The 26,741-nt window shown below is 49.0% G+C and overlaps 1 protein-coding gene across 2 annotated transcripts in view; it reads right to left on the bottom strand.

Moving 5' to 3' along the window:
- LTBP1 (latent transforming growth factor beta binding protein 1) overlaps positions 1 to 26,741 on the bottom strand; it is a 332,339-nt gene that overhangs the window by 284,726 nt on the left and 20,872 nt on the right. For both annotated transcript variants that reach the window (XM_069954510.1, XM_069954509.1), the window contains exon 2: positions 16,038 to 16,108. In XM_069954510.1, the coding sequence (XP_069810611.1) occupies positions 16,038 to 16,108 (71 nt within the window). The remainder of the gene's footprint in view (positions 1 to 16,037; positions 16,109 to 26,741) is intronic.

Here is a 26,741-nt window from a genome sequence, read left to right as displayed (position 1 = left end):
TTTTCCTATTAACTACGGCCGTTAATGCAATTGGCAACAACGGTCGTAGAAGTATGAAAAAATACATTTTGTGAACATAACCTAATTTTCCCTCTTTAGTTTCCCATTAACAAGTCTTTTTGATCCGTTTGCTGACAGTGCAGGAAGACAACTTACAGAGGAGCCCCGGCTACACGGAGACTTCTGCACTGCGTCATATCAATTTCTTTCCATTAAAGCGAATTGAGCTTAAAAAAGGGGTATTCCAGGAAAATCAACTTTTCCCCAATCCACAGAATAAGGGAAAAGTAGGAAATTATGGGGGGGGTCTGACCTATGTACTCCTCTCCATATCTGCCCCCAGCTTCTGTACTATGAATAGAGCCGTGGGTACGGCAGGTGACCCGGGGTATTGGAAAGAGAGAAGTACGCTGGAAGAGCTCTATCTGCAGGAACCTTGTGGTTTTCAATGATTCTTTAAGCCACCAGTAAATCCCATTGTAATGATGGGGGAGCTGACATTGCAGCAGCACGTGTCCTGTGGTGTAACTCCGCAGAGATTTCCCGCCATTACACCAAATCCAGCATCTTTTCTTTCTTGGAAGACAAGTTATAAACACCACTTGACCTGTTGGATGGGTTCCACCGCTCGGCAGCATTTCAATGGCTTTTCTGCTTGTTTCTCAAAAAGGAAATGAAACTCTTTGCGGAGTCGGACGTGAAAACGCCGTCTGATCCCTGATCTAGGATTCAAGCCGTAAAATGAGCAGGTAGGGGCGTTACACATCGTATACAAATAGTTAATAAGGTTGAAAAAAAATGACAAGAGTCCATCGATGACCGTCCTCCCAGAGTCCTATCACCCAGCCAGTTACTCACCCATTTGCATGTTTTCCCAAGTCCCAGCATCTTAATTGTATAGACCGACCTCACATGCGGCACAATATCAAATGCCTCTCCCCAGGTCCAATCTACATACACACAACGTCCACAGCCTCCCCCAGGTCCAGTCTATATACACAACGTCCACAGCCTCCCCCAGGTCCAGTCTATATACACAACGTCCACAGCCTCCCCCAGGTCCAGTCTATATACACAACGTCCACAGCCTCCCCCAGGTCCAGTCTATATACACAACGTCCACAGCCTCCCCCAGGTCCAGTCTATATACACAACGTCTACAGCCTCCCCCAGGTCCAGTCTATATACACAACGTCCACAGCCTCCCCCAGGTCCAGTCTATATACACACACAACATCCACAGCCTCCCCCAGGTCCAGTCTATATACACACACAACATCCACAGCCTCCCCCAGGTCCAGTCTATATACACAACGTCTACAGCCTCCCCCAGGTCCAGTCTATATACACAACGTCCACAGCCTCCCCCAGGTCCAGTCTATATACACAACGTCTACAGCCTCCCCCAGGTCCAGTCTATATACACACACAACGTCCACAGCCTCCCCCAGGTCCAGTCTATATACACAGCGTCCACAGCCTCCCCCAGGTCCAGTCTATATACACAACGTCCACAGCCTCCCCCAGGTCCAGTCTATATACACAACGTCCACAGCCTCCCCCAGGTCCAGTCTGTATAAACACAATACCCTGCCCTGTGTCCTGTATATATTACCAGTACAGTCCGAGCCCCCTGCCCTGTGTCCTGTATATATTACCAGTACAGTCCGAGCCCCCTGCCCTGTGTCCTGTATATATTACCAGTACAGTCTGAGCCCCCTGCCCTGTGTCCTGTATACATTACCAGTACAGTCTCTGAGCTCCCTGTGTCCTGTATATATTACCAGTACAGTCTCTGAGCCCCCTGTGTCCTGTATATATTACCAGTACAGTCTCTGAGCTCCCTGTGTCCTGTATATATTACCAGTACAGTCTCTGAGCCCCCTGCCCTGTGTCCTGTATATATTACCAGTACAGTCTCTGAGCTCCCTGTGTCCTGTATATATTACCAGTACAGTCTCTGAGCCCCCTGTGTCCTGTATATATTACCAGTACAGTCTCTGAGCTCCCTGTGTCCTGTATATATTACCAGTACAGTCTCTGAGCCCCCTGCCCTGTGTCCTGTATATATTACCAGTACAGTCTCTGAGCTCCCTGTGTCCTGTATATATTACCAGTACAGTCTCTGAGCCCCCTGTGTCCTGTATATATTACCAGTACAGTCTCTGAGCTCCCTGTGTCCTGTATATATTACCAGTACAGTCTCTGAGCCCCCTGTGTCCTGTATATATTACCAGTACAGTCTCTGAGCCCCCTGCCCTGTGTCCTGTATATATTACCAGTACAGTCTGAGCCCCCTGCCCTGTGTCCTGTATATATTACCAGTACAGTCTCTGAGCCCCCTGCCCTGTGTCCTGTATATATTACCAGTACAGTCTGAGCCCCCTGTGTCCTGTATATATTACCAGCACAGTCTGAGCCCCCTGTGTCCTGTATATATTACCAGTACAGTCTGAGCCCCTGCCCTGTTTCCTGTATATATTACCAGTACAGTCTCTGAGCTCCCTGCCCTGTGTCCTGTATATATTACCAGTACAGTCTCTGAGCCCCCTGCCCTGTGTCCTGTATATATTACCAGTACAGTCCGAGCCCCCTGCCCTGTGTCCTGTATATATTACCAGTACAGTCCGAGCCCCCTGCCCTGTGTCCTGTATATATTACCAGTACAGTCTCTGAGCCCCCTGCCCTGTGTCCTGTATATATTACCAGTACAGTCTGAGCCCCCTGCCCTGTGTCCTGTATATATTACCAGTACAGTCTGAGCCCCCTGCCCTGTGTCCTGTATACATTACCAGTACAGTCTCTGAGCTCCCTGTGTCCTGTATATATTACCAGTACAGTCTCTGAGCCCCCTGTGTCCTGTATATATTACCAGTACAGTCTCTGAGCTCCCTGTGTCCTGTATATATTACCAGTACAGTCTCTGAGCCCCCTGCCCTGTGTCCTGTATATATTACCAGTACAGTCTCTGAGCCCCCTGCCCTGTGTCCTGTATATATTACCAGTACAGTCTCTGAGCTCCCTGTGTCCTGTATATATTACCAGTACAGTCTCTGAGCCCCCTGTGTCCTGTATATATTACCAGTACAGTCTCTGAGCTCCCTGTGTCCTGTATATATTACCAGTACAGTCTCTGAGCCCCCTGTGTCCTGTATATATTACCAGTACAGTCTCTGAGCCCCCTGCCCTGTGTCCTGTATATATTACCAGTACAGTCTGAGCCCCCTGCCCTGTGTCCTGTATATATTACCAGTACAGTCTCTGAGCCCCCTGTGTCCTGTATATATTACCAGTACAGTCTCTGAGCTCCGTGTCCTGTATATATTACCAGTACAGTCTCTGAGCTCCCTGTGTCCTGTATATATTACCAGTACAGTCTCTGAGCCCCCTGCCCTGTGTCCTGTATATATTACCAGTACAGTCTGAGCCCCTGCCCTGTGTCCTGTATATATTACCAGTACAGTCTCTGAGCCCCCTGCCCTGTGTCCTGTATATATTACCAGTACAGTCTCTGAGCCCCCTGCCCTGTGTCCTGTATATATTACCAGTACAGTCTCTGAGCCCCCCCGCCCTGTGTCCTGTATATATTACCAGTACAGTCTGAGCCCCCTGCCCTGTGTCCTGTATATATTACCAGTACAGTCTGAGCCCCCTGCCCTGTGTCCTGTATATATTACCAGTACAGTCTCTGAGCCCCCCGCCCTGTGTCCTGTATATATTACCAGTACAGTCTGAGCCCCCTGCCCTGTGTCCTGTATATATTACCAGTACAGTCTGAGCCCCCTGCCCTGTGTCCTGTATATATTACCAGTACAGTCTGAGCCCCCTGCCCTGTGTCCTGTATATATTACCAGTACAGTCTGAGCCCCCTGCCCTGTGTCCTGTATATATTACCAGTACAGTCTGAGCCCCCTGCCCTGTGTCCTGTATATATTACCAGTACAGTCTCTGAGCCCCCTGCCCTGTGTCCTGTATATATTACCAGTACAGTCTGAGCCCCCTGCCCTGTGTCCTGTATATATTACCAGTACAGTCTCTGAGCCCCCTGCCCTGTGTCCTGTATATATTACCAGTACAGTCTCTGAGCCCCCTGCCCTGTGTCCTGTATATATTACCAGTACAGTCTCTGAGCCCCCTGCCCTGTGTCCTGTATATATTACCAGTACAGTCTCTGAGCCCCCTGCCCTGTGTCCTGTATATATTACCAGTACAGTCTCTGAGCCCCCTGTGTCCTGTATATATTACCAGTACAGTCTGAGCCCCCTGCCCTGTGTCCTGTATATATTACCAGTACAGTCTCTGAGCACCCTGCCCTGTGTCCTGTATATATTACCAGTACAGTCCGAGCCCCCTGCCCTGTGTCCTGTATATATTACCAGTACAGTCTGAGCCCCCTGCCCTGTGTCCTGTATATATTACCAGTACAGCCTGAGCCCCCCTGCCCTGTGTCCTGTATATATTACCAGTACAGCCTGAGCCCCCCTGCCCTGTGTCCTGTATATATTACCAGTACAGTCTGAGCCCCCCTGCCCTGTGTCCTGTATATATTACCAGTACAGCCTGAGCCCCCCTGCCCTGTGTCCTGTATATATTACCAGTACAGCCTGAGCCCCCTGCCCTGTGTCCTGTATATATTACCAGTACAGTATCTGACCTCCCTGCCCTGTGTCCTGTATATATTACCAGTACAGTCTGAGCCTGCCCTGTGTCCTGTATATATTACCAGTACAGTATCTGACCTCCCTGCCCTGTGTCCTGTATATATTACCAGTACAGTCTCTGAGCCCCCTGCCCTGTGTCCTGTATATATTACCAGTACAGTCTCTGAGCTCCCTGTGTCCTGTATATATTACCAGTACAGTCTCTGAGCCCCCTGTGTCCTGTATATATTACCAGTACAGTCTCTGAGCTCCCTGTGTCCTGTATATATTACCAGTACAGTCTCTGAGCCCCCTGCCCTGTGTCCTGTATATATTACCAGTACAGTATCTGACCTCCCTGCCCTGTGTCCTGTATATATTACCAGTACAGTCTGAGCCCCCCTGCCCTGTGTCCTGTATATATTACCAGTACAGTCTCTGAGCCCCCTGCCCTGTGTCCTGTATATATTACCAGTACAGTCTCTGAGCTCCCTGTGTCCTGTATATATTACCAGTACAGTCTCTGATCCCCCTGTGTCCTGTATATATTACCAGTACAGTCTCTGAGCCCCCTGTGTCCTGTATATATTACCAGTACAGTCTCTGAGCTCCCTGTGTCCTGTATATATTACCAGTACAGTCTGAGCTCCCTGCCCTGTGTCCTGTATATATTACCAGTACAGTCTGAGCCCCCTGCCCTGTGTCCTGTATATATTACCAGTACAGTCTCTGAGCTCCCTGTGTCCTGTATATATTACCAGTACAGTCTCTGAGCCCCCTGCCCTGTGTCCTGTATATATTACCAGTACAGTCTGAGCCTGCCCTGTGTCCTGTATATATTACCAGTACAGTCTCTGAGCCCCCTGCCCTGTGTCCTGTATATATTACCAGTACAGTCTGAGCCCCCTGCCCTGTGTCCTGTATATATTACCAGTACAGTCTCTGAGCTCCCTGTGTCCTGTATATATTACCAGTACAGTCTCCGAGCCCCCTGCCCTGTATATATTACCAGTACAGTCTCTGAGCCCCCTGCCCTGTGTCCTGTATATATTACCAGTACAGTCTCTGACCTCCCTGTGTCCTGTATATATTACCAGTACAGTCTCTGAGCCCCCTGCCCTGTGTCCTGTATATATTACCAGTACAGTCTCTGAGCCCCCTGCCCTTTGTCCTGTATATATTACCAGTACAGTCTGAGCCCCCTGCCCTGTGTCCTGTATATATTACCAGTACAGTCTCTGACCTCCCTGTGTCCTGTATATATTACCAGTACAGTCTCTGAGCTCCCTGCCCTGTGTCCTGTATATATTACCAGTACAGTCTGAGCCCCCTGTGTCCTGTATATATTACTAGTACAGTCTCTGAGCCCCCTGCCCTGTGTCCTGTATATATTACTAGTACAGTCTCTGAGCTCCCTGCCCTGTATATATTACCAGTACAGTCTGAGCCCCCTGCCCTGTGTCCTGTATATATTACCAGTACAGTCTCTGAGCCCCCTGCCCTGTGTCCTGTATATATTACCAGTACAGTCTCTGACCTCCCTGTGTCCTGTATATATTACCAGTACAGTCTCTGAGCCCCCTGCCCTTTGTCCTGTATATATTACCAGTACAGTCTCTGACCTCCCTGTGTCCTGTATATATTACCAGTACAGTCTCTGACCTCCCTGTGTCCTGTATATATTACCAGTACAGTCTCTGAGCCCCCTGCCCTGTGTCCTGTATATATTACCAGTACAGTCTGAGCCCCCTGCCCTGTGTCCTGTATATATTACCAGTACAGTCTCTGAGCCCCCTGTGTCCTGTATATATTACCAGTACAGTCTCTGAGCTCCCTGTCGTGTGTCCTGTATATATTACCAGTACAGTCTCTGAGCTCCCTGCCCTGTGTCCTGTATGGTACAGTCTGAGCCCCCTGCCCTGTGTCCTGTATATATTACCAGTACAGTCTCTGAGCTCCCTGCCCTGTGTCCTGTATATATTACCAGTACAGTCTCTGAACCCCCTGCCCTGTGTCCTGTATATATTACCAGTACAGTCTCTGACCTCCCTGCCCTGTGTCCTGTATATATTACCAGTACAGTCTCTGAGCCCCCTGTGTCCTGTATATATTACCAGTACAGTCTCTGAGCTCCCTGCCCTGTGTCCTGTATATATTACCAGTACAGTCTGAGCCCCCTGCCCTGTGTCCTGTATATATTACCAGTACAGTCTGAGCCCCCTGCCCTGTGTCCTGTATATATTACCAGTACAGTCTGAGCCCCCTGCCCTGTGTCCTGTATATATTACCAGTACAGTCTCTGAACCCCCTGCCCTGTGTCCTGTATATATTACCAGTACAGTCTGAGCCCCCTTTGTCCTGTATATATTACCAGTACAGTCTGAGCCCCCTGCCCTGTGTCCTGTATACTGTATGTTTATAGTCGGTCGCACATGGTTGTGTAAGAGCCTGGAAATATTCGCATCTCTAATATACACAAATGCATCATTTTGGCGAGGTGCTAAGTAAAAGTCTGGCTACGATGTAACGTGGAATCCGACCTCTCTGGGCCTCGGCTGCGGCCTAAACCCTGAGGAATAATAACGATTGCAGAATATATAACACACAGACTTCCATCTATTGCTCAAGAGATTTTCTGAAGAATTGGGGTCACTCACGTCTAACTGCTCAGAACTTGTCAGGAGACGCCCCATTGTCCCCTAAGGGCAGATGTGCTACAGACCGGATTCATTGGGCTCCCGGCACTGTGTATCATTATGATGCCAGGAGCGACAAAACTGTTAAAACCTTAGCGATACTGTACTGACACAGCTGCGTGGTTGTGTCAGTACAGAACTGCAAAGATTTAAATAGTTAAGGAGCTCCTGGCACCATAATGATACACAATGCCGTTGCTCCAAACTCTGTTCCGTTGCACACCGTCCGTATATACACATATGTATGTAAATACTTCAGAGAAACATCTGATGTTACTATACAGCAGCGTCCACCAGGTAACATGAGGAGCTGTCGCCCAAAGTGAGCACGGGCTGCTGTTTCTGCATGTTAGCCCTTATTTCAACAATCCGTGCACAATCCATATATACTGTTTAAATCTGTGTCAGGACACCACCGCCAAGGTTTAGGTTATGTTCACACAATGTCTTTTTATGCTAAATAACGGCCGTTGGTTTACAATGAGGGCCGTCAATGTTCATGATCAAAGATTATGAACAAAACACCATAGAATGCAAATCCTCAGCGTATTTGGCAAGATATGGCACTAAAAGCGTCGCCAGTGATTTCAGCCTATAGCCGCTCCGCTCCTGCAATCTATTCGGGTGGAGTTCTATCTTAATATTAGTTATGGTTTTATAAATCCACGGCACAGTCATTATTATAGGCTTTGTCCTATAATAAATCTATACAGCACTAGGTGTCCACCATATTGGAGATCACTTCAAGGGCTAAACCATTCTTTATGTCACTGAGCCGCAATAACCAACATGACATCTACAAGTGACCCGGTGAAGAAAGGTTAAAAAGTGGTGAAACCTGTCAGAGAACAAAGGCCACAATAACCAATGATCCTTAGTGTTCAGCAAAATCCGCTCTGTTCTGCAGACATATGTGACCATTGGCCTACCTCTGGTGTATACGCATGCCGTCATCAGTGAGTGTGACCACCAATCCTGCAGATCCCACTATATAATAATACACAGTAACCCCCCAGTCCCAGCACAGCGTCCCCAGCTGAGCACACAGGAAGCCCCATTGTCCAGTATATACCGTATACGTTACCATACAAGTGATAACCTCACTATTTACACAGGACTCCTATCTGTTTGCTCAGGTTGTCGATGTTCACCAACAAAATCCACCAACTAAACAGAGCTGAAGACTTATTTACTCTCTACACAGCGGAGGGGATAGCCCCGTCTCCTGCCCTGTATGATGGCGGGGCTCCTGGATCTATCACAGCAGAGGGGATAGCCCCGTCTCCTGCCCTGTATGATGGCGGGGCTCCTGGATCTATCACAGCAGAGGGGATAGCCCAGTCTCCTGCCCTGTATGATGGCGGGGCTCCTGGATCTATCACAGCAGAGGGGATAGCCCCGTCTCCTGCCCTGTATGATGGCGGGGGTCCTGGATCTATCACAGCAGAGGGGATAGCCCCGTCTCCTGCCCTGTATGATGGCGGGGCTCCTGGATCTATCACAGCAGAGGGGATAGCCCCGTCTCCTGCCCTGTATGATGGCGGGGCTCCTGGATCTATCACAGCAGAGGGGATAGCCCCGTCTCCTGCCCTGTATGATGGCGGGGGTTCTGGATCTATCACAACAGAACCTAAAAGACCCCAACTCAGTACGTGCATTGGGTTTTCAGCATGTTCCCAGACAAAAATTTGTCCAGACAGAATCTGCAATGAGACCTGCTACACAGATGTGAACAGAGGCTTATCCAGCACTACAGAAACACCAGCACATCTGTGCACAGACACATGCGGCCCACCAGGGTGCGCATCAGAAATCCTGAGGGTGGAGAATCGTATGGGCTGCCCGTCACAGCCATCAATGGGGTTTTATTGTCCAGAAAATGGCTCTAATATTCCACAGTTACACATATACACGCACACATACATAATTATATATATATATATATATATATACACATACATACACACATATGTTTACATACATACACACTATATTATATATATACACACACACACATGGTACATACAAACACATTATATATATACACACACACACACACACACACACACACACACACGTTTACATACATACACACTATATTATATATATACACACACACACACACACACGTTTACATACATACACACTATATTATATATATACACACACACACACACACATATGGTATATACAAACACACATTATATATATATATATATATATATATATATATATATATATATATATATATATATATATACACAGTACATACATACACATATGGACATATGGTACATACAAACACACATTATATATACACATACATATACACACACACACATTATATATATATATACATATACACACACATGTATGTGATCTCCTTTGCAACAAACTGACACACAGGGATTCATCAGTTCTTTTTGCCAGGAGCTCTTGTTTTTTTTGGTTGTAATATTTACCATATTGTCCAGTAATATATCCACGGGGGAGCGGATACTGAGCGGAATCCCCGCACTATGGCTGATCACTCACATGACACACAAACTGCTCTCCTGGTTTTGTTTTTTTTATTTTTTTGTGAAAAATGTGAGACTCTCTTTGGATTTGGGCCGAGGTTTTATCTCTGGAAAGGAAACGTCCATTTCTCCTTAGTCACCGGCCGCACATTGCAGATTCTGTGACCCGGCTGTTGTGGAGATGCCGCATCCTTACAGACGGAAGATGAATGCTCCTGCTGTGTACACAGAATGATCAGCGGTAATATGGGGGGGGGGGGGATGTCTAAGGGACAGAAACCACAAACAACAAGGCCCGATCCAGTAGAAGGCAGACCTAATGCACATCCCAGCGCAGGAATATTCACTGGCTTTGTAACATTACAGACAGTGTTGCAAAAAAAGCAAGAAATAAGCGGGTTAATGGTCACAGGAAGTTTTGCAATATACTCTATTAAAAATAAAACGTTCTCTATGTTTAAATCAATGTTATACATACGGCCACTAGGTGTCTCCCTTTACTGCACATGTATACAGCTGCTGTACATCTGCATTCAGTAGCAGAGAATCCTGGGGGGTGCTCGCATTGTATGGTCAGCTCTCCTGTCACACAGCACCAAAACCCTTTTTTACATTACACAGAAAATTTGCTTTGGTTTAAGAGTGATTTGGATTACAAGCACGGTTCCGGAACAGATTATACTAATCCAAGGCAACACTGTACCTCGGTTTCTGAAACTGGTTCTCCAATAGATTTTTCTAAAGAAAAAAAGCATATCCTTAGAAATGGCAGAAGAGTGAATAAGAAGGTTGTACACAGCAGATCAGGGTGTGAGGAAAGAACAAACATCCAAGTCTTCATGAAGGGCAGATCACACCAGCTGCACTGCACCAGAGATGAAGGAGAGATGACAGGTGTCACTGTACAGGCGGTGTATGAGTGTAGAGAGGAAGGAGAGATGACAGGTGTCACTGCACAGGCGGTGTATGAGTGTAGAGATGACAGGTGTCACTGTACATGCGGTGTATGAGTGTAGAGAGGAAGGAGAGATGACAGGTGTCACTGTACATGCGGTGTATGAGTGTAGAGAGGAAGGAGAGATGACAGGTGTCACTGCACAGGCTGTGTATGAGTGTAGAGAGGATGGAGAGATGACAGGTGTCACTGCACAGGCTGTGTATGAGTGTAGAGAGGAAGGAGAGATGACAGGTGTCACTGTACAGGCTGTGTATGAGTGTAGAGAGGAAGGAGAGATGACAGGTGTCACTGCACAGGCGGTGTATGAGTGTAGAGAGGAAGGAGAGATGACAGGTGTCACTGTACAGGCTGTGTATGAGTGTAGAGAGGATGGAGAGATGACAGGTGTCACTATACAGGCTGTGTATGAGTGAAGAGAGGAAGGAGAGATGACAGGTGTCACTGCACAGGCGGTGTATGAGTGTAGAGAGGAAGGAGAGATGACAAGTGTCACTGCACAGGCGGTGTATGAGTGTAGAGAGGAAGGAGAGATGACAGGTGTCACTGCACAGGCGGTGTATGAGTGTAGAGAGGAAGGAGAGATGACAGGTGTCACTGCACAGGCGGTGTATGAGTGTAGAGAGGAAGGAGAGATGACAGGTGTCACTGTACAGGCGGTGTATGAGTGAAGAGAGGAAGGAGAGATGACAGGTGTCACTGTACATGCGGTGTATGAGTGTAGAGAGGAAGGAGAGATGACAGGTGTCACTGTACAGGCTGTGTATGAGTGAAGAGAGGAAGGAGAGATGACAGGTGTCACTGTACATGCGGTGTATGAGTGTAGAGAGGAAGGAGAGATGACAGGTGTCACTGTACAGGCTGTGTATGAGTGTAGAGAGGATGGAGAGATGACAGGTGTCACTGCACAGGCTGTGTATGAGTGTAGAGAGGATGGAGAGATGACAGGTGTCACTGTACAGGCTGTGTATGAGTGTAGAGAGGAAGGAGAGGTGACAGGTGTCACTGTACAGGCTGTGTATGAGTGAAGAGAGGAAGGAGAGATGACAGGTGTCACTGTACAGGCGGTGTATGAGTGTAGAGAGGAAGGAGAGATGACAGGTGTCACTGTACAGGCTGTGTATGAGTGTAGAGAGGAAGGAGAGATGACAGGTGTCACTGTACAGGCGGTGTATGAGTGAAGAGAGGAAGGAGAGATGACAGGTGTCACTGTACAGGCGGTGTATGAGTGTAGAGAGGAAGGAGAGATGACAGGTGTCACTGTACAGGCGGTGTATGAGTGAAGAGAGGAAGGAGAGATGACAAGTGTCACTGTACAGGCGGTGTATGAGTGTAGAGAGGATGGAGAGGGCTCCGGGCAGACTGCAGGGGTATATACCACAATCCTCCTAATGGGCTGTATAGGAGGAAACACAGACAGACGTGACGCTGGGCCGACATGATGAGCTGGTGCAGTAGGATTGTGCAGGTAGAATTTCTGACTTCCATCACTGTCTGCCTCCCCCGCTCCCAGAAGGATCGCTCCCTATCAGTGGATATTATTATAATATTTAGGCCAAGGAAAGGTTGTTTTCTTCCATACACCTCAGCTGAGATATTCCTGGAATTCTTCACTGGTCCACGTCCAGACATCTGGAACATTCCAGCAATGGCTACTAGAGCGATTGTGCAAACATGACCCCAACAGTGGGGGCACAAAGCAATGTGCACAGCCTTCCAAGTGCAAGTCTACCATTACGCTACTTATAACCCGCCTGTTACTTATGTCTCTGCAGACTCCCATGCATCAGATGATAGCAGCATCACCACTGCATCTATAGTCACCTTAAAGGGGAAGTTCACCAGGAAAAAAAAACTCTTTAAAAATGATTTACAGGTGCCATAAAAATCTACTTCTATAAAAAATCTCCAGTCTTTCAGTACTTATCAGATGCTGTATGCCCTGCAGGAAGTGGTGTATTCTCTCCAATCTTCCAGTACTTATCAGCTGCTGCATGTCCTGCAGGAAGTGGTGCATTCTCTCCAGTCCAACACAGTTCTCTCTGCTGCCACCTCTGTCAATGTCAGGAACTGTCCAGAGCAGCAGCAAATCCCCATAGAAAACCTCTCCTGCTCTGGACAGTTCCTGACATTAACAGAGGTGGCAGCAAAGAGAACTGTGTTGGACTGGAGAGAATGCACCACTTCCTGCAGGACATGCAGCAGCTGATAAGTACTTAAAGACTTAAAGGAGAAGTCTGGTGGTGGTAGGATCATAACAAAGAGGGTACTGCGCGGGGTTGCCCGTGCAGTGCTGCGTCCCGCTCCTGGACCCCCGCTGACAGTCTTCATATCTCCCCTCCTGCTAAGTTACAACCTGGCTGATGGGTGCCCTGCACAGCGTCAGTGATTGGCATGGGACACCACACCCCACCTTTTGTGACGTCCCCCGAAACAGGGAGAAAATGGCCCCTGGCGGGGTACGGGAGCCTGGGGATGCGGCACGGCGCAGGCACGAGGAGCGGAAAGCACTCTATCATTTCGCAGGACTTCTCCTTAAAGTTTAATAAATAGAAGTAATTTACAAATCTGTATAAAACTTTTTGGCACCAGCTGATTTGGTGTTTTGTTTTTCTCCGGAGTACCTCTTTAACTAGGGGACACAAGGACAGTAGGTTACATATGGCTAGGTAGGGTCAGGCTTGTCTGCGACCCCCTGGGCATAGCCGGCAGGCTCCGGGCACATACATACAGCATCTTATACCCATCCACTATAGGAGGCAATGGGAGAGGACTTCATTATTAGGTGGATGGAAATCCGATCCAATAGACATGAATGGAGTCAGAAAATGTACAAACCACAAATAGCGGCTTCTGAAGAAAACGCCATAAATCTAATTATCCCACTACAAAGAAAGCGCAGGTATCTCGTGCAGCGCCCCCCTGCTCACATGTGGTCACGGGGCTCTGATAATCCCTCTAAGGCTTCACAAGGACTCAGAGAGCGAGATCCAGAGGAGCCATGAAGCATAATAATAGCTGAGTGCACACTCCACCACTATGTGCACCAGGACACGACCGACAGCCTGAACAACACTGCCACCTGCAGGACACTGAGCTCCTCTGCCGGGAACCGAACATTACACATCCACCAGATACTGTACATAGCCGACTACTGCTCCTCCCCTGCTGCCTTATAACTGACTGCCGCTCCTCCCCGGCTGCCTTATAACTGACTGCCGCTCCTCCCCGGCTGCCTTATAACCGACTGCCGCTCCTCCCCGGCTGCCTTATAACTGACTGCCGCTCCTCCCCGGCTGCCTTATAACCGACTGCCGCTCCTCCCCGGCTGCCTTATAACCGACTGCCGCTCCTCCCCGGCTGCCTTATAACCGACTGCCGCTCCTCCCCGGCTGCCTTATAACCGACTGCCGCTCCTCCCCGGCTGCCTTATAACCGACTGCCGCTCCTCCCTTGCTACCTTATAACCGACTGCGGCTCCTCCCCGGCTGCCTTATAACTGACTGCAGCTCCTTCCCAGGTGCCTTATAACTGACTGTTGCTCCGTGACGCAAAAACCTGGATCCCAGTCCTGTTTCCAAAATCGCCAGCAGTGTATACTTACCTAGTTCGCTCCTGTGATCTGGCATCCCACTCTCCAGCTCTCCTGCCCTGCTTTCAATCATTCTGGAGAAGATGACCCGAAGACACAGGAGGACAGGATGCCGGATCACACAGCGGCAGCGCACTAGTTATATATGCACTTCTGGTGATCTGGATCTATATCCTAGGTACATCTGTCCCGTCCGTCTGTCTAGGTACATCTGTCCCGTCCGTCTGTCTAGGTACATCTGTCCCGTCCGTCTGTCTAGGTACATCTGTCCCGTCCGTCTGTCTAGGTACATCTGTCCCGTCCGTCTGTCTAGGTACATCTGTCCCGTCCGTCTGTCTAGGTACATCTGTCCCGTCCGTCTGTCTAGGTACATCTGTCCCGTCCGTCTGTCTAGGTACATCTGTCCCGTCCGTCTGTCTAGGTACATCTGTCCCGTCCGTCTGTCTAGGTACATCTGTCCCGTCCGTCTAGGTATATCTGTCCCGTCCGTCTGTCTAGGTATATCTGTCCCGTCCGTCTGTCTAGGTATATCTGTCCCGTCCGTCTGTCTAGGTATATCTGTCCTGTCAGTGTTTCCCTTTGCTATCAGACGTCCACCCCCTGTACACACAGGAAGATATGCCGCCAATTGCGATAAAGACACGGCCTTCTTCCTATAGTCACCCTGGTGCCCCCCCCCCCCCACCCTGCCATCCGTGACGTCATACAATATTACACCCGACCACCTTTCTCAATTGCTCCATGGTCCAGTGGAGATCCCCTCCCTGACCACTGTGGGCACTTTTGGCAGCAGACTGGGGGCAGTGTGGGCACACTGACTAGTCTGCAGCTATACGGCCCCTATACAGGCCGGCCATGATGCATTGTGTATTCTGATACCTAGCCATTACACACAGCACTAAAGGGGGACTCCCTCTAACTTTTTCTACAATCTGCACAACAGTAGGATGGACCAAACAGGATTCCTTCCCCAAATTTACCTTGGGAGCCTCTGACCCTCTGATAGATTGGACCCTGCATACTGGGAGAACCCCACAAGACCGTCAGATCCTGCTCAACCTCTCTGCGTATAACACGTCAACAACGGACCTACTGCATAATATATCCCCCTCTGTATCAGGTGCCATTCATGTACATAGCACCTCCACCCCAGAAATGGCCGACACAAGGCTTTAGTCCACTAAGATTATGTTCATGTGAAAATCAGCCACAGTTCACACCTTACAGACAGATCGCAGCTTTTACTTAAAATGAGAAAGCAGATTACAAGAGAGTTTGCTGAATAGTGAAGACTAAACAAGGGTCACAACTAATATACCTGCCCAAAACAAGATGAAGACAGACTAGATAAGCCCTGAAATGGACCCAGAAAACAAGATAAAGACACACTAGATAAGCCCTGAAATGGACCCAGAAACAAGATGAAGACACACTAGATAAGTCTTGGATTATACCACAAAATGAGGTGAAGACAGACTAGATAAGCCTCGGATTATACCATGAAATAAGGTGAAGACAGACTAGATAAGCCCAGGATTTTACCACGAAATGAGGTGAAGACAGACTAGATAAGCCCAGTAGCCGCACTTCCATCAGTTTTTGCTGATAACATAGGACCATGTAGTGGATACTTACGCTTTGTACATCGCTCGGACCCAGCAGACTTACTCCAGCCATGGCAGCACTTTCCCCCACAGACGTTCACTCTGCAAGAAGCACAGACACCAGAAGAGTCAGTAAGAGGGAAGATGGCGGCATCCAGGTAAGGAAATTGTTGCCGAAACCTCGTCCCCGCTTCCCTCTCCGCCGGCGCCATTAAATTCTCCGATGGATTCTGCTGTCTGCCCATAAAATTGTCTTGTCAATTCTTGGTGCGGACAACAGAATCCACCCAAGCATATAATGGAGCCGGCGGAGAGGGATGGGGCAGCGATTCTGCAAGTACACACCCTAATGGAGTAATGAAATACAGAGCATATAGGTGAACCCGAGCGGCTGGAGATTCACTCCTCTCTAATGATGGCGTCCTCCATTATTACACACGTCCTCCATACAATGAATAATCTCTATTATACAGGACACAGGAATTATACAGACGTAAAAACATATAGAACATGGTTTTCAGGCCGAATATCACCGATTCTGTACAATTCCCACTGAGCACTAGAGGTGCAGCCGTTACCATAACACTGGGTCACCGTACACCACCAGCACAGGTCGGTATTACAGACTATGTATCCATAACACTGGGTTACCGTACACCACCGCTACAGGTCAGTATTACAGACTATGTATCCATAACACTGGGTTACCGTACACCTCCGGCACAGGTCGGTATTACAGACTATGTATCTATAACACTGGGCTACCGTACACCTCCAGCACAGGTCGGTATTACAGACTATGTATCCATAACACTGGGTCACCGTACACCTCCAGCACAGGTCGGTATTACAGACTATGTATCCATAACACTGGGTTACCGTACACCTCCAGCACAGGTCGGTATTACAGACTATGTATCCATAACACTGGGTTACCGTACACCTCCAGCACAGGTCGGTATTACAGACTATGTATCCATAACACTGGGTCACCGTACACCTCCAGCACAGGTCGGTATTACAGACTATGTATCTATAACACTGGGCTACCGTACACCTCCAGCACAGGTCGGTATTACAGACTATGTATCCATAACACTGGGTCACCGTACACCTCCAGCACAGGTCGGTATTACAGACTATGTATCCATAACACTGGGTTACCGTACACCACCAGCACAGGTCGGTATTACAGACTATGTATCTATAACACTGGGTCACCGTACACCTCCAGCACAGGTCGGTATTACAGACTATGTATCTATAACACTGGGCTACCGTACACCTCCAGCACAGGTCGGTATTACAGACTATGTATATATAACACTGGGTTACTGTACACCTCTGGCACAGGTCGGTATTACAGACTATGTATCCATAACACTGGGTTACCGTACACCTCTGGCACAGGTCGGTATTACAGACTATGTATATATAACACTGGGTTACCGTACACCACCGCTACAGGTCGGTATTACAGACTATGTATCCATAACACTGGGTTACCGTACACCTCCAGCACAGGTCAGTATTACAGACTATGTATCCATAACACTGGGTTACCGTACACCTCCAGGACAGGTCAGTATTACAGACTATGTATCCATAACACTGGGTTACCGTACACCTCCAGCACAGGTCGGTATTACAGACTATGTATCCATAACACTGGGTTACCGTACACCTCCAGCACAGGTCGGTATTACAGACTATGTATCCATAACACTTGGTTACCGTACACCACCGCTACAGGTCGGTATTACAGACTATGTATATATAACACTGGGCTACTGTACACCTCTGGCACAGGTCGGTATTACAGACTATGTATCCATAACACTGGGTTACCGTACACCTCTGGCACAGGTCGGTATTACAGACTATGTATCCATAACACTGGGTTACCGTACACCTCTGGCACAGGTCGGTATTACAGACTATGTATCCATAACACTGGGTTACCGTACACCTCCGGCACAGGTCGGTATTACAGACTATGTATCCATAACACTGGGTTACCGTACACCTTTCCTTGAGATTGTTGATAGTTTTCCACTATGTTGGTTCTCTTGCATTCAGACAGTTCTTCTCTCTTCTTTCGGTTCTCTATGCTTAGTGCGTCAGTACAGCCTGTGTGTACCCCCGGGGTAGCCGCCCTGTCTCCTGCCCAGTACAGTCTGTGTGTACCCCCCGGGGTAGCCGCCCTGTCTCCTGCCCAGTACAGTCTGTGTGTACCCCAGGGGTAGCCGTCATGTCTCCTGCCCAGTACAGTCTGTGTGTACCCCAGGGGTAGCCGCCCTGTCTCCTGCCCAGTACAGTCTGTGTGTACCCCCAGGGTAGCCGCCCTGTCTCCTGCCCAGTATAGTCTGTGTGTACCCCAGGGGTAGCCGTCATGTCTCCTGCCCAGCACAGTCGGTGTGTACCCCAGGGGTAGCTGTCATGTTGTCGGCCCAGCACAGTCGGTGTGTACCCCAGGGGTAGCTGTCATGTTGTCGGCCCAGCACAGTCGGTGTGTACCCCAGGGGTAGCCGTCATGTCTCCTGCCCAGCACAGTTGGTGTGTACCCCAGGGGTAGCTGTCATGTTGTCGGCCCAGCACAGTCGGTGTGTACCCCAGGGGTAGCCGTCATGTCTCCTGCCCAGCACAGTCGGTGTGTACCCCAGGGGTAGCTGTCATGTTGTCGGCCCAGCACAGTCGGTGTGTACCCCAGGGGTAGCTGTCATGTTGTCGGCCCAGCAAAGTCGGTGTGTACCCCAGGGGTAGCCGCCATGTCTCCTGCCCAGCACAGTCTATGATCACAGCCCGGCTCATCCCAAAAACCCAAAGTGGGACTATCCTAAGAAAACAGAGAGCTGCTATCCCTCGCCCATAGTGACAGATAACAGGAGAGCCGGATGTGGCAGCCCCGGGATTATTCTTAGACCGCTGTATTTCTGGATGTGACAGACATGAACCTGTACGAGACTGTCAGCTATCCGCGCCAATTTCAGCACATGCGGATTTGGAACGTGATGATATCTACTTGACAGGAATCGGTGTCAGTCCCTGTGTTACGTGTAACCCCCCCAAACCCATTCACTATACACAGGGGGCCATGTGCTATTAGGGGGGCATTCCACCAGACACAGGGAGATAGACGAGGCCGCTCACTCTATATCACCGGTTTTATTATTAGTCGGACGACTCTGACCTGCTGATGTCAGGGATGTCTCTCATAGTGCATCTCTCACAGCAGGTCTCTTACCCTTCCTCCTCGGTGCCTTTCCGATGCAGTAAGACTGTTGGGAGCACTGCCCGCCCCCAGCCCGCGCCATTCATTATCCGTAAAAGGGGGAATCTGCACTATGGGGGAGGGGCTCCTAACAATCTCCCTGGACTGTGGAGCACACGAATAACTGCAGGGGAACGGCGCAGAGGAGGAAAGTAGGAGGCGCGCTACAAGAGACGCGCGCTACAAGAGACACTATAAGAGACACTATAAGAGACATCCCTTCCTCCTCAGCGTCTGCTGTGCAATAGGGACATAGCAGAAGGGTAGAGTTGTCTCACCTGCTGATTGTTCACCTTGAGGCTGGGTTCACACTACGTATATTTCAGTCAGTATATTTCAGTCAGTATTGTGGTCCTCATATTGCAACCAAAACCAGAAGTGGATTAAAACACAGAAAGGATCTGTTCACACAATGGTGAAATTGAGTGGATGGCCGCCATATAATGGCAAATATTTGCTGTTATTTGAAAACAACGGCTGTTATATTGAAATAATGGCCGTTATTTACGGTTATATGGCGGCCATCCACTTAATTACACCATTGTGTGAACAGATCCTTTCTGTGTTTTAATCCACTCCTGGTTTTGGTTGCAATATGAGGACCACAATACTGACTGAAATATACGTAGTGTGAACCCAGCCTGATCAGGGTACATTCACACTTACCAGATCCGCAGCTGCTTTTCTGCTGCGGATCCACAGAAGATTTCATTTAATTAACTGAACACAGCATCAAATCTGCACATCAAATCTGCCGCGGATCTGTTGCAGATCTGCTGCGGATCCTGTAGGTGTGAACGCACCCTTAAAGACGTTTTTCCATCTGATAAAGCCATTGTCTGTCCACAGCTGCCATAATCAGCCAAATACTGTACTCATAGAGCGTACCCCCATAGAGAATGGAGGGAGCAGCGACATGCAGCCACTACCCACCACTCCATTCTAATGGGAAGCTGCCCCCTTTAGGAAGGTTTGAGCGTAAAAAGGTTAAAGGGGTACACAGGCAAAAATCTTTTCCTTTTAAATCAACTGGTCCCAGAAAGTTATAAAGATTTATAATTTACTTCTACTTAAAAATCTCCAGTCTTCCAGTATTTACCAGCTGCTGTAAATCCTGCAGGAAGTGCTGTATTCTCTCCAGTACTTATCAGCTGCTGTATGTCCTGCAGGAAGTGGTGTATTCTCTCCAGTCTGACACAGTGCTCTCTGCTGCCACCTCTGTCCATGTCAGGAACTGTCCAGAGCAGCAGCAAATCCCCATAGAAAACCTCTCCTGCTCTGGACACATATTGCTCCAAAATACATAAAAAAAAATCTACATATGAATCAGTAGAAGAAAGAAGAACATAGAGCAGCGCTCATCCAAAGTAATTGTATAAAAGGGGACTCACCCGGTGAGTGTGGGTATAGTCCACAAAGACACCCACATCACCCAAAGCCAGGAAGGTATATAGGTTACTTGTCCCTCTGGACATCCACTGGTGGAGGGCGCCGGTCCAATACCCGAGCGTAGATCACTACACCGGTGTATAAATACAAAGAGACATAAAGGCAAAAAAAGGAAGGACCGCGCTCAAGTGAACCAAGATATGCATAAAATAGGTAAAAGTTCCACTTACTTCACGTGGGGGATAGATAACCAGTATCTTATCCCCCTCCAAGAAGGCCGATACGGTGTAGGAAGCCACAGGTCATAGGTGTAAGGTATTTTAAAATACCTTACACCTATGACCTGTGGCTTCCTACACCGTTCTTACCCTGGTTATTTGAGTATCGGCCTTCTTGGAGGGGGATAAGATACTGGTTATCTATCCCCCACGTGAAGTAAGTGGAACTTTTACCTATTTTATGCATATCTTGGTTCACTTGAGCGCGGTCCTTCCTTTTTTTGCCTTTATGTCTCTTTGTACATATGAATCAGGTATACATTTTTCCGATACTTTAACCGATTCAGGACCACGGACGTAACTGTACGTCCCTTTTTGCGTTGCCGCTTCGGGAAGAACAGTTACTTCCTGAGACCCATCTGCAGCGGATCGTGGCAGTTAACCCTATCGGTGCTACAGTCAGTATGATTTTACCATCTATAGTGCAGATCAGAGGGAGAATTCTCCCTCTGTTCACATTGGGGCTGTGCGGTGATCACACAGGACTGACATTTGCTATGACAACAGGAGGCTTCCCTGAGGCGCACAGGGTCAGAGCTAGGGTCAGGCTCAGCCCTAAGGCACACACCTCTGACAGACGCCTGAGGACAGACAGATCTGCAGTGTAATGTAATCAGATATTGGTGGGACGGCAGAGATGTAATCCACACACACTATATACATATAAAATATATATATATATATATATATAATATATATATATATATATATATATATATATATTTTGTGATAAACAGATAATCCCCATAGCCCCCAATGCCAAGGAAAAAGAAGTAGAAGTTGTCCACATATTTAGTATCACCGCGTGCGTAATAGCGCTGGCAATAAAATTATCACACGATTAAACCCCCACCATAACCGCAAGAAATTTTTAAGTTAAAAAAATGATGATTTTGTCACTTTTTCATGAAATTTCTTTTTTTACAAACCTAAAAGTACAATCAATCACAGGAAGAGAGTTTCAGAATGGCCGAGATAAGTTACAGCATGGCGGAGCTACGACAGGTCACACACATGGGCGCTGGATTACTAAGGATCACACACATGGGCGCTGGATTACTAAGGATCACACACATGGGCGCTGGATTACTAAGAATTACACACATGGGCGCTGGATTACTAAGGATTACACACATGGGCACTGGATTACTAAGGATTACACACATGGGCGCTGGATTACTAAGGATTACACACATGGGCGCTGGATTACTAAGGATTATACACATGGGCACTGGATTACTAAGGATTACACACATGGGCGCTGGATTACTAAGGATTATACACATGGGCACTGGATTACTAAGGATTACACACATGGGCACTGGATTACACACATGGGCACTGGATTACTAAGGTTTACACACATGGGCGCTGGATTACACACATGGGCGCTGGATTACACACATGGGCGCTGGATTACTAAGGATTACACACGTGGGCGCTGGATTACACACATGGGCGCTGGATTACTAAGGATTACACACATGGGCGCTGGATTACACACATGGGCGCTGGATTACTAAGGATTACACACATGGGTGCTGGATTACACACATTGGGCGCTGGATTACACACATGGGCGCTGGATTACACACATGGGCGCTGGATTACTAAGGATTACACACATGGGCGCTGGATTACACACATTGGGCGCTGGATTACACACATTGGGCGCTGGATTACACACATGGGCGCTGGATTACTAAGGATTACACACATGGGCGCTGGATTACACACATTGGGCGCTGGATTACACACATGGGCGCTGGATTACTAAGGATTACACACATGGGCGCTGGATTACTAAGGATTACACACATGGGCGCTGGATTACTAAGGATTACACACATGGGCGCTGGATTACACACATGGGCGCTGGATTACTAAGGATTACACACATGGGCGCTGGATTACTAAGGATTACACACATGGGCGCTGGATTACACACATGGGCGCTGGATTACTAAGGATTACACACATGGGCGCTGGATTACACACATGGGCACTGGATTACTAAGGATTACACACATGGGCACTGGATTACTAAGGATTACACACATGGGCGCTGGATTACACACATGGGCGCTGGATTACTAAGGATTACACACATGGGCGCTGGATTACACACATGGGCACTGGATTACTAAGGATTACACACATGGGCACTGGATTACTAAGGATTACACACATGGGCGCTGGATTACACACATGGGCGCTGGATTACTAAGGATTACACACATGGGCGCTGGATTACACACATGGGCGCTGGATTACTAAGGATTACACACATGGGCGCTGGATTACACACATGGGCGCTGGATTACACACATAATCAGCCGTTCCTGGGGGGTATAAAGCGTCACTATCATATAAAATATATGATCACTCAGGGTGTGGGTACGCAGCGACTAGGACGAGGCAGAAGAAGCATTCAGCTAGGCTCTTCTCTCCCCATATTGCTGCAGGAGCTGGATTCTATAGGAAGTCTCTGGAGCCGGGATAAGGTGCAGTGAGATAGGAAGCGTTTCTCCGAGGGATCGGCGGGGGTCTCAGAGCCAGACTCAGCCATCAAAACGAGACAGAAGACACAAAATGACAGCGATGCTTTCCAGAAACCTCTGGCGTCCCTGGAGAGACCCTGCACACCTATAACTAGGGAACAACCAACCTTTCTTTATCTGACATGTCGCCCATCATTCCTGCTGCTCACATATACCATGGCGTGCCCCTCCATCAGGGACCCTGTGCTTTCCTCCGCACTTTGCCTTCCCCAAACAGGTGGGATTGTTCCTTCATGCACTCATGTAGATTTACACAGACTCAGATCGTTTATACAACATCCCCCTGAGGAAGCCGAACCTTCCAGCAAATATATGGGACATCACCTGCGACTAGTGATGAGTGAACCTCCAGAGACGCTGATGACCGCTGGCTGAAGAAGCTGGATGCAGCCCTAAGGAGTCCTGGAAGACACTGATACAGGACTCTATAGGGAGGCAGCCGACAGGACTCTATAGGGAGGCAGCCGACAGGACTCTATAGGGAGGCAGCCGACAGGACTCTATAGGGAGGCAGCCGACAGGACTCTATAGGGAGGCAGCCGACAGGACTCTATAGGGAGGCAGCCGACAGGACTCTATAGGGAGGCAGCCGACAGGACTCTATAGGGAGGCAGCCGACAGGACTCTATAGGGAGGCAGCCGACAGGACTCTATAGGGAGGCAGCCGACAGGACTCTATAGGGACGCAGCCGACAGGACTCTATAGGGACGCAGCCGACAGGACTCTATAGGGACGCAGCCGACAGGACTCTATAGGGACGCAGCCGACAGGACTCTATAGGGACGCAGCCGACAGGACTCTATAGGGCCGCAGCCGACAGGACTCTATAGGGCCGCAGCCGACAGGACTCTATAGGGCCGCAGCCGACAGGACTCTATAGGGCCGCAGCCGACAGGACTCTATAGGGCCGCAGCCGACAGGACTCTATAGGGACGCAGCCGACAGGACTCTATAGGGACGCAGCCGACAGGACTCTATAGGGCCGCAGCCGACAGGACTCTATAGGGACGCAGCCGACAGGACTCTATAGGGACGCAGCCGACAGGACTCTATAGGGACGCAGCCGACAGGACTCTATAGGGACGCAGCCGACAGGACTCTATAGGGCCGCAGCCGACAGGACTCTATAGGGCCGCAGCCGACAGGACTCTGTAAAACCTCATGCACTCCATGTAAATGCTGAGAGCCGGAAACTCCACAGCAAATCGCATCAGTGAGGCGGCATCCTAAGGACAGGGTCTCCATCACATTACTGCCCCCCCCATCTTAAAGGGGAGATTCCCAGCGTGCACCTGTCCTCTCCTTGCATCATCCCTAATGAAATTCAACCAGTCGTGTTGGGATTACACAAGACAACCTCTGGGCACTTCAGGGTCATATTCATACATATTTAGATCATAAAAATGAAAGTCTGTCTGTCCTCTATAGACTTCCAAACGCCTGAACCGTTTGACCCCAAATTTGGCCCACAGATACATTGGGTGCCCGGGAAGGTTAGAGCGAAGGTCCCGTCCTTGCCGGATGTACAGGAGGGGAGGGGGAAGAGTGCCCCATAGAGATGACTGGGAGAATCTCTACACTGCACACACAGGTGATATAATTAGTGCTGCAGCTCCCCAGCAGTAATGGCAGTTGGAAGCCTCAGCAACCAATAGGATTACTACTTTCATTTTCACAGGGAACTGGAATCTTATTGGTTGCTAGGGCGGCTGCCTCACAACAGATCCAAAGAAATATATGGTAGATCCCCTACTCCTACTATACAGGTATACAGGACCTCCACCAACCAGGGCCGCTTCTGCCATGAGGCGGAATGAGTATTCCGCCTCAGGCAGCACATTCTGGGGTCCCTTTAGGGGCGGCAACTTTTGCCCTGTCATCTGACTGCCGCCGCCCGCTCAGGTGTCCCCCTTTCCGCATCCCTAGAAGCTGCAGCTCTGCAGCTTCTAGGGATGCACTGCCGTCAGACTCGTGGCCCTCGGTGACAGGAGAGGACGCCCCCACACACACTATAATCCTCTCCCCTGTACGGCATCCGCTGGGTGACAGGCCCCTCCCCCAGGCCAGGTCACAATGCTGTACAACAGAGAGCGTGTATGGCGCTGTGACCTGGCCTGGGGGAGGGGCCTGTGTGGCGTCTTCTCCTGTCACCGAGGGAAAGGAGAAGCGGTGGATCCCGGTCCGGATGGTGAGGAGGGGAGCAGGTGGGGGCCCTCAGGTTTTGCCGGGACTGTCCTGATTCTGACGAGACAGCCCCGGCAAAACCATGTCCCGGGAAGCTCCGCCCCCTGCCGAGCGCGAGTGATGTCACCCATGCAGAGCGGGAGAGGAGTCCCTGGAAGACTAGAGGGTCCATACTGGTGAGGTGAGTATGGCTTTTTTTGTTTTAAATACAGATGAAGGGGCTAGTGGTATGATGATGAAGGCACAGGAGGAGGATGAAGGGAGAAGTAGTATGATGATGAAAGGGCAGAAGGATGAGAGGGGTAGTAGTATGATGATGAAAGGGCAGAAGGATAAGAGGGGTAGTAGTATGATGATGGAAGGGCAGGAGGATGAGAGGGGTAGTAGTATGAGGATGAAGGCACAGGAGGAGGATGAAGGGAGAAGTAGTATGATGATGAAAGGGCAGAAGGATGAGAGGGGTTATACTATGATGATGAAAGGGCAGAAGGATGAGAGGGGTAGTAGTATGATGATGAAAGGGCAGGAGGATGAGAGGGGTTGTACTATGAGGATGAAAGGGCAGAAGGATGAGAGGGGTAGTAGTATGATGATGAAAGGGCAGGAGGATGAGAGGGGTAGTAGTATGATGATGGAAGGGCAGGAGGATGAGAGGGGTAGTAGTATGATGATGAAAGGGCGGAAGGATGAGAGGGGTAGTAGTATGATGATGGAAGGGCAGGAGGATGAGAGGGGTAGTAGTATGATGATGAAAGGGCGGAAGGATGAGAGGGGTAGTAGTATGATGATGAAAGGGCAGAAGGATGAGAGGGGTTATACTATGATGATGAAAGGGCAGAAGGATGAGAGGGGTAGTAGTATGATGATGAAAGGGCAGGAGGATGAGAGGGGTTGTACTATGAGGATGAAAGGGCAGAAGGATGAGAGGGGTAGTAGTATGATGATGAAAGGGCAGGAGGATGAGAGGGGTAGTAGTATGATGATGGAAGGGCAGGAGGATGAGAGGGGTAGTAGTATGATGATGAAAGGGCGGAAGGATGAGAGGGGTAGT

This window comes from Dendropsophus ebraccatus, chromosome 15, assembly GCF_027789765.1.
Source record: "Dendropsophus ebraccatus isolate aDenEbr1 chromosome 15, aDenEbr1.pat, whole genome shotgun sequence".
Taxonomy (NCBI): domain Eukaryota; kingdom Metazoa; phylum Chordata; class Amphibia; order Anura; family Hylidae; genus Dendropsophus; species Dendropsophus ebraccatus.
This window is presented reverse-complemented; position numbering and strand designations above follow the sequence as displayed.